General features: G+C 46.2%; 1 protein-coding gene across 4 annotated transcripts in view; it reads left to right on the top strand.

Annotated features, from left to right (window-relative positions):
- Positions 1–6,053, top strand: part of LOC140106096 (uncharacterized) — a 30,661-nt gene extending 24,608 nt beyond the window's left edge. For all 4 annotated transcript variants that reach the window (XM_072130318.1, XM_072130321.1, XM_072130320.1 and 1 more), the window contains exons 6-7: positions 2,606–2,705; positions 4,017–6,053. In XM_072130318.1, the coding sequence (XP_071986419.1) occupies positions 2,606–2,705; positions 4,017–4,957 (1,041 nt within the window). In that variant the 3' untranslated portion in view covers positions 4,958–6,053. The remainder of the gene's footprint in view (positions 1–2,605; positions 2,706–4,016) is intronic.
- The last annotated feature ends 6,462 nt before the right edge of the window (positions 6,054–12,515 follow it).

The following is a 12,515-nucleotide window of genomic DNA, read 5'->3' on the forward strand; positions in this document are numbered from 1 at the left end:
CTCTCCTCTAGGTGTAGAGGATGTCCCCTGTCTATGGTGATGATAAAACCGCCTCTCCTCTAGGTGTAGAGGATGCCCCCTGTCTATGGTGATGGTAGAACCTCCTCTCCTCTAGGTGTAGAGGATGTCCCCTGTCTATGGTGATGGTAGAACCTCCTCTCCTCTAGGTGTAGAGGATGCCCCCTGTCTATGGTGATGGTAGAACCTCCTCTCCTCTAGGTGTAGAGGATGCCCCCTGTCTATGGTGATGGTAGAACCTCCTCTCCTCTAGGTGTAGAGGATGCCCCCTGTCTATGGTGATGGTAGAACCTCCTCTCCTCTAGGTGTAGAGGATGTCCCCTGTCTATGGTGATGGTAGAATCTCCTCTCCTCTAGGTGTAGAGGATGTCCCCCGTCTATGGTGATGGTAGAACCTCCTCTCCTCTAGGTGTAGAGGATGCCCCCTGTCTATGGTGATGGTAGAACCTCCTCTCCTCTAGGCATAGAGGATGCCTCCTGTCTATGGTGATGGTAGAACCTCCTCTCCTCTAGGTGTAGAGGATGCCCCCTGTCTATGGTGATGGTAGAACCTCCTCTCCTCTAGGTGTAGAGGATGTCCCCTGTCTATGGTGATGGTAGAACCTCCTCTCCTCTAGGTGTAGAGGATTCCCCCTGTCTATGGTGATGGTAGAACCTCCTCTCCTCTAGGTGTAGAGGATGCCCCCTGTCTATGGTGATGGTAGAATCTCCTCTCCTCTAGGTGTAGAGGATGCCCCCTGTCTATGGTGATGGTAGAACCTCCTCTCCTCTAGGTGTAGAGGATGCTCCCTGTCTATGGTGATGGTAGAATCTCCTCTCCTCTAGGTGTAGAGGATGCCCCCTGTCTATGGTGATGGTAGAACCTCCTCTCCTTTAGGTGTAGAGGATGCCCCCTGTCTATGGTGATGGTAGAACCTCCTCTCCTCTAGGTGTAGAGGATGCCCCCTGTCTATGGTGATGGTAGAATCTCCTCTCCTCTAGGTGTAGAGGATGCCCCCTGTCTATGGTGATGGTAGAACCTCCTCTCCTTTAGGTGTAGATGATGCCCCCTGTCTATGGTGATGGTAGAACCTCCTCTCCTCTAGGTGTAGAGGATGCCCCCTGTCTATGGAGATGGTAGAACCTCCTCTCCTCTAGGTGTAGATGATGCCCCCTGGCTATGGTGATGGTAGAGCCTCCTCTCCTCTAGGTGTAGAGGATGCCCCCTGTCTATGGTGATGGTAGAACCTCCTCTCCTCCAGGTGTAGAGGATGCCCCCTGTCTATGTTAATGGTAGAATCGCCTCTCCTCTAGGTGTAGAGGATTCCCCCTGTCTATGTTAATGGTAGAATCGCCTCTCCTCTCGGTGTAGAGGATGCATCCTGTCTATGGTGATGGTAGAAACTCCTCTCCTCCAGGTGTAGAGGATGCCCCCTGTCTATGTTAATGGTAGAATCGCCTCTCCTCTAGGTGTAGAGGATGCCTCCTGTCTATGGTGATGGTAGAACCTCCTCTCCTCTAGGTGTAGAGGATGCCCCCTGTCTATGGTGATGGTAGAACCTCCTCTCCTCTAGGTGTAGAGGATGCCCCCTGTCTATGGTGATGGTAGAACCTCCTCTCCTCTAGGTGTAGAGGATGCCCCCTGTCTATGGTGATGGTAGAACCTCCTCTCCTCTAGGTGTAGAGGATGCCCCCCGTCTATGGTGATGATAGAACCACCTCTCCTCTAGGTGTAGAGGATGCCCCCTGTCTATGGTGATGGTAGAACCTCCTCTCCTATAGGTGTAGAGGATACCCCTGTCTATGGTGATGGTAGAACCGCCTCTCCTCTAGGTGTAGAGGATGCCTCCTGTCTATGGTGATGATAGAACCACCTCTCCTCTAGGTGTAGAGGATGCCCCCTGTCTATGGTGATGGTAGAACCTCCTCTCCTATAGGTGTAGAGGATACCCCTGTCTATGGTGATGGTAGAACCGCCTCTCCTCTAGGTGTAGAGGATGCCTCCTGTCTATGGTGATGATAGAACCACCTCTCCTCTAGGTGTAGAGGATGCCCCCTGTCTATGGTGATGGTAGAACCTCCTCTCCTCTAGGTGTAGAGGATGCCTCCTGTCTATGGTGATGGTAGAACCTCCTCTCTTCTAGGTGTAGAGGATGCCCCCTGTCTATGGTGATGGTAGAACCTCCTCTCCTCTAGGTGTAGAGGGTGCCCCCTGTCTATGGTGATGGTAGAACCGCCTCTCCTCTAGGTGTAGAGGATGCCTCCTGTCTATGGTGATGGTAGAACCTCCTCTCCTCTAGGTGTAGAGGATGCCCCCTGTCTATGGTGATGGTAGAACCTCCTCTCCTCTAGATGTAGAGGATGTCTCCTGTCTATGGTGATGGTAGAACCTCCTCTCCTCTCGGTGTAGAGGATGCCCCCTGTCTATGGTGATGGTAGAACCTCCTCTCCTCTCGGTGTAGAGGATGCCCCCTGTCTATGGTGATGGTAGAACCTCCTCTCCTCTAGGTGTAGAGGATGCCCCCTGTCTATGGTGATGGTAGTGCTCGCCCTCTGAACATTAAGAAGATGTTTTCAGAATTTTCTATCCATTTATATGGTGATCTAGGATGAAGATCTGACTGATGCTGAGGCTGCAGCAGGGACGATGTATGAGAGCAATGATTTTCAGTGTAAAGTAGAAGAGATTCCTGTAGATATAATCTCCGGTGAGTGCATCACTTTGCTGTGATTGGTGAATATTTTTCCCATAAAATGATTAGCATTGTACAATTTTGTAATAATCAGAATACATTAAAATTGACAAATCTCTCATTGCATATTATTTTGTTGCTTTGTCTATTTCATCTCTTGTGTTCATTAGGAAAGATTCCCCTGGTCACATGAGATGCGGACATGGTGCAGTCATCTCTGTGTGAATCCTCTTAGCATTTGGGCAGATATTATCATTTTTTTTTAAGGCAAAGAAAAGGAAATGACAAATTCTACTGATTTACAGGGCGCATCAGACCTCACCCTGGCGATTGTGCAGGTCCTGCCAGGTTACCTATGTGATCAGTAGAAGGAAGCCGGATCTTATTTATAGCTCAGGCACCCGCTGCATCTCCCCTTAATGGAGTAATTTTAGTGCAGAGGAGTTTAACCCCTTAACTACAGATATCAATGATGATAGCAGTGGCTAAGGATACAGGGAACCCCCACACTGATCAGTCCTCTGGGTCTGTCGACTACTGAAGCCTTTTATGCCAAGCCTGAGACTGGGCCTAATAGGCCTAATGAGATCTACCACATGGGTGCAGTGCTGACTTAAGCACACTTGCATGGTAGCGTGTGCAGTTATGCAAATGAGCCGTGTGGGCTCCTCTCTAAGTCCCAGAAGCCCCTGGGCAGGAATTGCTAAGAGCCGGTTGATGTCATTGGCTCTCTGTTGGCCAAGGGAGGAGTCAGCAGAAATGCGGAATAGAGGGGTGAAAAATTATCAGACAATGCAGCGAGCAGTGACATAGAACGCTTTAAATTCAGTGCACAGCATGGGTATGAAGTGTAGCCAGCTAGGGCTCGGAGCACCAGACTGGCTAACGGCACACTGGGAGACGTAGGGGGCCAGCGCAAAGTTCCGAGGCACGCTGCACAGGTAATCCAGGAGAAACCGAGGGTAACATTGCTGCTGAGGGGTATTTGTAGGAAGTAGAGTGACCATGGAGGAAGCCTGACTGCATGGCTGAGCCTTAAGACCCACACAGGCTGGCACCACAAGAGAAATGGGATCCTCACAGAGCCTATCAGCAAAGGTAGCAAATACTTCTGTCCATGTAAATGTCTATTACTCATTTTCAAATTTGTAAAAATTTCTCCGCAATGTTATTATAGGGCATTGAGTGCAAATAAATTTGGGGGAATAAAATGAGCATTTAGGTTCTCAAGAGGTCAAAGAACACACAAATCGTTATCCCTTGTTAGATTGTAATAAAATATAAATGATATATCCTCATAAAAATAATATTTTTTTTTCCTACCAGATGACTCCCCAAGAGACATGGAAAGAAATCTCTATGTATCTTCTTCAGATTGCAGATTTCAAGATATCGATGTTACAACTAACTCTGGAGACTTTCTGAGTGACCCTAATATACGCCCAGTCCTGTGGAACATGGAGCCACCACCCAATCACACAGAACCTTCTCTCTATCTATCGAAAAGCCTGGAGCTCCGGAGAATCCACAGCGCTGATTGGCCGTATTCGTGTTTACAATGTAAGAAATCTTTTAGGCGTAAAGATCATCTGAAGAGACATCAAAGACTTCACCAAGACGAGAGACCGTTTTCCTGTTCTGAATGTGGGAAAGGTTTTAACCACCTATCCGTTCTTGTTGAACATCAGAGAATCCACACAGGAGAGAGGCCATACCTGTGCATGGAATGCGGGAAATGTTTTATTTATAAATCCGCTCTCTTTGCCCATCAAAAAACCCATTCCGGGGAAAAGCCATTTTCGTGCTTGGAATGTGGCAAAAGTTTTAACCGAAAATCGGTTCTAATTGATCATGAAAAAATTCACACGGGGGAAAGGCCGTTTCTGTGTCTGGAATGTGGGAAAAGCTTTACCCAGAGATCAGTATTTGTCAAACATCAGAGAATTCACACAGGGGAGAAGCCATTTCCATGCTCCATATGTGGGAAACGTTTTGCCAGGAAGTCATGTCTTCTCCTACACGAGAAAATCCACACGGGAGAGAAACCATTTTCATGCTCGAAATGTTGCAAACGTTTCACCCACAAAAGAGCTCTCGTCAGGCATCAAAAAATCCACACGAGAGAGACATTTTCATGTATGGAGTATGGAAACTGTGTTAATCAGAAATCACATCTTGTTGTGCAAGAAAACATTCACGAGGCAGACACTACACATTGCAGAACACTGGGTGGGGAAGGATTTATTTCAGCAGCTATTCCATTATAGTGGAAAAACATTGGAATTTCTTCACAGCCTCCATAGATGCAAGGATCCAGTTATTGTACTGTTCTGCATCCTTTATGAAACCTTAAAGTGTAACTCCGATTTCATAACAGTTTTTACCAAATTATGTCATATGTAATCCCCCCTTTTAGAGCAAACAGAGCAATGTCCATATTGTGCTGCTCGCCCTTTACTTTCCTGAGAGATGGCATTTTCTGTTCTAAGCTACCTGTCAGAATTCTTCCTCAGCAGCAATAAAGTGGATATTACCTCTTCCTATCTTTGCCATCAGCTGTTTTTGCATTCTATGATGCTTTTTCTCCTCTCATGAAGCAGCTACATTTGAAAGTAACCCAAAAGTAACTCAAATCCAGCAAGATTACTTTAAGCGAAGCTACTGAGCACTGCATAATGTATATGTATGAATGGAATAAGTAATAGAAACCAGCAGTGAAATATTTACATGTAGTCTAAATGTAAAATAATACTGAAGATGGTGCTAGGTATTGTTGCTGGAGATTTATGTAACCACACGTATTTGTGTTCAGTAAGTGGCAGCAGGATTTGCAGCTCCTGCAAGTGCTCTGGGCGGGTCTTTCAGCCTGAAGAGCTTTCTATTCTCTGCACAGTGCTGCTCCACAGTCTCTGTTCTGAGTGACGGATTTAAATATCCAACCATAATCCTTATACAGCTCCTAATAATAGCAAAGGGGAGGAGCTGTGGAGACCATGCGAGAGCTGGATAGTAACGTAATTTTTCACAATCCTGCAGATACTAAAAACACATACACAAACTAAACCAGAAAAAGACCCAATGCTCTGTGAATTTTACAGAGTTATCTCTATTCTTTTTGAGTGGATGTTAAAAACCTGGCTAACGTTTAAGGAACTCACGGGGTTGGGTCCGGTAACTGAATAGCCTCCTATGGCGCAATGCCACTCTCCCAATGGTTTCTCCCAATGGGAGCAGAAAAGGTTGGTTGCGATAGCCCAGGTCCTACACGATGGCTGGTTAAAAAAACATTTGAGCAACTTAATGACGAATTTGACCTGGGTGCCTCCAATATCTGCACCCAATGTTTGTATTGATGACCCTATGTTGGGGTTTTGTGTTTTTTTTCTTTTCTGTTTCATAAAAATGAAAATTTAATAAATACAGTTTGAAAAAAAAAAACAATGGGGCACATTTACTAAGGGTCCGCGGAACGATTTGTGGCAAATTGCACAGGGGTTTTTGGCACACGCAATTAGATCTTGGTGCATCGGCGCCGGCTTTCAAGTGACACAAATTGGGGGGCGTGGCCATTGGACAACCCGACTGATTCGGACAAACCGCAGAACTTAAAATTCAAATTGTGTCGCAAGACGCGCACTTACATGCACCGGGAAGAAGAAGGTGAACTCCGGCGGACCTGAGCGGGGAAGCGACACATGCAGGATATCGGACGCACGATCTTCGTGAATCGCGGCAGCTCCGAATCCTTGTCGGACAACGCACCTCGGGGATCGCAACGGGATGGGTAAGTAAATGTGCCACAATATCTGCAACTGAGACACGCGCTGGCAGCCCATTTTGGGGAGGGAACTGTATTAATAAAATAGAAATCTCCGAGAAGAGAGGCATAAACACTTTAGAATACAATCTAGAAAAAAAAGCCAGTAGTATCTTGTTGAACTTCATCGTCAAATGGCAGGAAACCTCAGGGATGATATCCTTCTTATATTCATGGATTCTAGGCAAATACCTGGATGGATTTCTATTTCCAACCAGACAGCAATGGGAGACTGATATAGGCCCAATAATGGACGAGCAGTGGAATGACGAGCTAGATATGGAGCCTAGGCTATCGCCTGCTGAGAGTCATAGGAGGAGTCAGGTGAGTATATAAGACCCCCGAGATGCTGCATAGATTCTATCTCCGACCAAAATCTCAATGTCCTCGATGCCAGCAGGATAACGTGAACTTGCTTCGTATGCTATGGGCATGTCATAAACTAGGTGACTACTGGAAAGTGGTAATGGGCCGACTGTCTGAGGTCTTCCAAACCTCTCTGAGAGCTCAGCCCCGACTGTGTGTGTTGGGCATAATGCCCGGCCTGGATGTGAACAAGTCTTTTGGCTTGGGCATCCACGGGGCCTTGTGCCAGATGCTGAAAGAGATCCTCTCTCATTGGGTACGGCCTCACCTCCCACCATGACAGAGTATAAAAATCGTATAAATAATATTATTAGATGAGAATATGGAGGTTATCCGAAAAGAAAAACCAGGATATTTGAGGCGATCTGGGGGTCGCTGGTTGGCAACACCGGGGTTACCATCAGGGGTGCTCCTTGCTACTAATCAAAAGCTGTCACTGTCCGCTTGTTAAACCAGGGGACTGCGCACCACAACAGACATATCTGCACTATACTAGAGCACCATATGTCTACGGACATAACCGCTAAGTTGGGACTCATTGGGGCAGATTTACTTACCTGGTCCATTCGCGATCCAGCGGCGCGTTCTCTGCGTTGGATTCTGGTCCGGCCGGGATTCACTAAGGTAGTTCCTCCGACGTCCACCAGGTGGCGCTGCTGCGCTGAAGTTCCTCGGAATGCACTCAAGTACACCGGCCTATTCCTAGTGAAGGTAAGTGCAAGCTCCGCGACACTTTTTGTTTTTTAAATGCGGCGGGTTTTTCCGAATAAGTCGGGTTTTCGTTCGGCCACGCCCCCCGATTTCCACCGCGTGCATGCCAGCCCCGGTGCGACACAATCCGATCGTGTGCGCCAAAATCCCGGGGCAATTCAGGGAAAATCGCCGCAAATCGGAAATATTCGGGTAAAATGTCGGGAAAACGCAAATCGGGCCCTTAGTAAATGACCCCCATTACCTTTAATGTTTGAAAGACATGCTAGATAAGGGGCGCCAGGCAGGTTGGGAGCGGTGTAGACAGGACCTTTTGTTCATACAGCTCCCGGCCACGTCCGGTGAGAAAAGCCCTCGCTTTTGGTTGCTGGAGGTTGTACTATATGTTTCTGTTTAGTCTTTCTATTCAGAAATGGTAAATGTAAGGCTTTGTTTTTTGTTGCCTTAATAAAAAAATTTAAAAAAAACTACCTGGCTAAGGTCCCGGCTCGCAGTCAATTCTGTTATCCTAAGTATGGAAGAAGCAAAAGGTTTTGGAGCTATGTGCGGGTGCGCTATTAACCAAAATTAGGAGATGAAAGGTAAGGTAATAGGTAGGTAATGAATAGATACAAGCTGCAAGATGAGAAAAAATTATGTGTAATTTTTATTTTTAATACAGCAGTGAGACAGTCCAATGCTGTTATCCTGTCAGTTGTTGGTCCTGACCAAAAACAGCTTTTTTGCCTGGAAAGTCCACTGCCCGAAATGTGCACAGGCTCTTCCTGGACCTCCAGGCTGCACATGACAATGCTGGGTCGAGGGTCTTGGTCTCACTGGATGCACCCAAGGCCTTTAACTCAGTGTAGGGGTCTTATTTGTGGTTGGTGTTGGAGAAATTTGGGTTCCCTAGGGAATTCATAGTTTTGGTCCACCGCTTGTTAATCAAGACAGCTCAACAATAGGAAGTCGCCAGGGCTGCCCCCTCTCTCCTCTGCTTTACACTATAGCTGAGACGCTGCCTATGGAGAAACTTCAGTGCTCATCTGGAATTCGAGGACTGACATTGTGTAGGGTGGTGGAGACCTTACCCTGGAGTATTCGGGACCCGCGCTGAGTGTGGTACTAGAGATGATCACATCCTCTCTATTGATTTCATTGCCCAGCCTCTCCTGGTGACCTTGGAGATCACCCACTTACCAGTAAGAATTCCTAATAAGTCGTATAGTTGACTGAATAAGTCTGTTGTAGTGGTGGACCCTGGGGTGGTGGTGCTGTGCATAGCTGTGTGTTGTGTTTGATTTTTTTTTACTTTTGCTTTGATTTTTACCCCTACATTTATGTCTATACTTTTGTGAGGAGACTCCTTGTTGCTTTTGGATTGTCTACACTTATTTGCACTTGTCTCATGTCTCCCTATGTGACCATTCTGCAGACGCTTTTTTCCCTCAAAATGTTACCATTGTGTGGTCTTCCTGCGTAGATCTCTGCAATCAATTTGACAGTTTTTCAGGGAATATCCAAAACTGACATGAAAAAGATTAATCCGGAGTCATTAGAAGATTAGTGTTATGTATGCAGATAAAAATCTGGGAAAGTCTGATAGGTGTTAAAGGAAATCAACCACCAAAAAACATTAAAAAAAAAACCTATAAATACTCACCTCCATCCCTCTTGATGTTGATCCCGGCGCTGTCCTCCGCTAGTCTTCTCCTGTGACATCACCTTTCTCCCATGCTTCCAGACCAGATCTTTTTTTATTCATACCCTTTTATTTTGGGAGGTTCAGGTTTTTTTTTGGTGGTTAGTCTTGTTCTTTGGCAATTCAAGCACAAAGCACTTGGATCTTGATCCGGATCACCTTCCATCATTACCAAGTGGTGAGCGCCCATCTACATCCATTGTGATTTCCACCTCTCCCAGACGATATCACCCAAAGCGACGTCCTCTTTGTGTGTTTTTGTGATTTGTGCATTATACAACGGGCACTGTGGTTATTGGATACAAGGCTCCATGACTATTGGCAATTACTATTAGTTTTGTACATTTATGACAACCTGGTAAGGGTGAGTGAGGGTCCACAGCTTCGTGAGGGAGGAGTGTATGCCCTATGGACAATGTCCTTGTACATAGATGAGGAAAGTCCTGTATGTGTGGTCAATTACATCTGAGAGGTCCAGGTCTGGGAAATGGGATGACCAACCCACCAGGCCCTGCACACTGGAATCTGTGAGCATAAAGAAGAATAAAATAGTGATATCCTTTAATTGTATGTCCTTTAGTCTGGTAAAAAGGTAAATTGTGATCTCTTCTTGTGTGGTGAAAGGTCACGGGCTCGGTATGGTGAGCGCAACAAGTGCTCATTGCTCTGAGCCGTAGCTGCAAAAAGATAGGGCTGCTCTATCTTTGGCTGTATCAATGGCCATGTGGCTACTATTTTCTATGGAGAGGGGCGAGCAGCGCTCACCCCCTCCTCCTCTCCCGCGCCGATGTGTGCTCGCTGGACCACGGCACCGCGGAAATACGTTAGCATGCATGAGCCATAAGTCTGGTGTGTGGAGTGAGTGAGTCCCGTGCTTTTCATATGCCTACTCTGGGTTGCCTTGGAGGTGGAGTCGTAAGGATTTTTTGTCTTCCTTTAAGTTTTCTGGTATATTGCCAGGCCTTATAATAAATCAACCACTTTTAAAAAATTATTTTTTGCCAAGTTCATTTACCGGCGGGTGGATCCGTGGTGGTGACGACGGATCTTTATAATCACAGCCTGGTGCTCCCTCATTACATAATTACGCGCCTCTTTTGGTTTCACTTCTAGCCTCCCACTACCCTGTACAGGAGCCGGCTCGTGCACACAAGAGGTCTACATAATTATGTAATGAGGGAGCGTGAATAATAAGGGATTAGTTTTAACGCCTTCATGTAGGGAATTAAGGGAAAAATGCAAAAGGTGTAGAAGAGATGCGGATTGTGGGAAGTGTGTGTCTAATTCCGTGTTTGTGAAGACAGAACCACCTTTTATCCAGTCGCTGACATTGCGCAATAGGACAGCCACATTATACGGGCGCAAATCAGGGAAATTTAGGCCGCCATTAGCATTTGGGTAAGTACAAGGAATGGTGATCTCTGTTTTTTAGAGTTCCAAATGAAACATCTTTATGATGCGTTATTCATTTTTAGTACAACCTGCCTTTGTCTCTCTGCGTCTCCTGTACAACCTGCCGATGTCCCTCCGTATCTCCGCTACAACCTGCCGATGTCTCTCTGCATCTCTGGTACAACCTGCCGATGTCTCTCTGCATCTCTGGTACAACCTGCCGATGTCTCTCTGCATCTCTGGTACAACCTGCCGATGTCTCTCTGTATCTCCGGTACAACCTGCCGATGTCTCTCTGTATCTCCGGTACAACCTGCCGATGTCTCTCTGTATCTCCGGTACAACCTGCCGATGTCTCTCTGTATCTCCGGTACAACCTGCCGATGTCTCTCTGCATCTCTGGTACAACCTGCCGATGTCTCTCTGCATCTCTGGTACAACCTGCCGATGTCTCTCTGCATCTCTGGTACAACCTGCCGATGTCTCTCTGCATCTCTGGTACAACCTGCCGATGTCTCTCTGTATCTCTGGTACAACCTGCCGATGTCTCTCTGTATCTCTGGTACAACCTGCCGATGTCCCTCTGTATCTCCGGTACAACCTGCCGATGTCTCTCTGTATCTCCGGTACAACCTGACGATGTCTCTCTGCATCTCTGGTACAACCTGCCGATGTCTCTCTGCATCTCTGGTACAACCTGCCGATGTCTCTCTGCATCTCTGGTACAACCTGCCGATGTCTCTCTGCATCTCTGGTACAACCTGCCGATGTCTCTCTGCATCTCTGGTACAACCTGCGGATGTCTCTCTGCATCTCTGGTACAACCTGCCGATGTCTCTCTGTATCTCTGGTACAACCTGCCGATGTCTCTCTGTTACTCTTCTAGTCCAGGTCTATGACACATGGTTCGCCAGGTCTAAAGGAGGAAGGAGGATTTTTGCTTAAATTCCAAAATATAACGGTTTTATTTTGTAAGAGCTTGTTTTTTGCGGGAAGATTTGTATTTTCCAATGGGTTAATTTTTATGGTAAAAATAGCATGAGGATTCAAATTCATTAACCCTTTCCTGCTGTTTTGCCCCCTTTTTTTTTAAACATTTACTCAGTTCACCGTCCAGTATAATAAACATGATATAATTATTCCATAGGTTAGTACGGGTAAGGAGATACCAAACATGTACAGGTTTGCTTATATATTACTACTACTATTACTAATAAAAGCTCCTTTTTATGGAAACTGTTTGTAGGTGCCATATAACCAAAGATAGACACTTGTGACACTACCCCTCCAAACACTAAACTTGACTTTATGTGAAATGAGTAATATGTGTTGTATTGGCCTGACTTTGGGGGGAGATATTTTTTTTAGGTACATGGATGAGATTTCACAAGCACATCTCATCCCCGACTATAGGTGATGATAGTTTAGGAAGGGGGGGGGGGGGTAAAACCTGATGAAAGGTTCTTTTTAAGCAAGTTAGTTTTTTTATTAGATGTGTTCTGCTTTCTTGTTTCTCCATTCATACAGCAGTCAATCTGCAAATACACACCAACCCTACTTTTAAAAGGGTTGGCCACTCTACATTGCCTGTTTGCCTTTACAGCCTTAATAATAATCCCTGACTGTTCATCAAGTGATTCAGCAGTCCTCACATGTACTTTTGTGTTCTCAGCAAACTCTCTATGGATCTTTGTTTACATGTTTGAGCTCTGCTGAATAGGAGGAGCTGCAGCAGGAGATAAAGACTCATCTTGCTCCCTCCACTCTTCCCGTGTCTGCCAGTGAAACAGACAGTGAGAAGGAAGACACATTAGGAGACGCCTTGAGGATAGGCTGGAGCAGTGAGAGAGGAAGTTGT

This window comes from Engystomops pustulosus, chromosome 11, assembly GCF_040894005.1.
Source record: "Engystomops pustulosus chromosome 11, aEngPut4.maternal, whole genome shotgun sequence".
Lineage (NCBI taxonomy): Eukaryota > Metazoa > Chordata > Amphibia > Anura > Leptodactylidae > Engystomops > Engystomops pustulosus.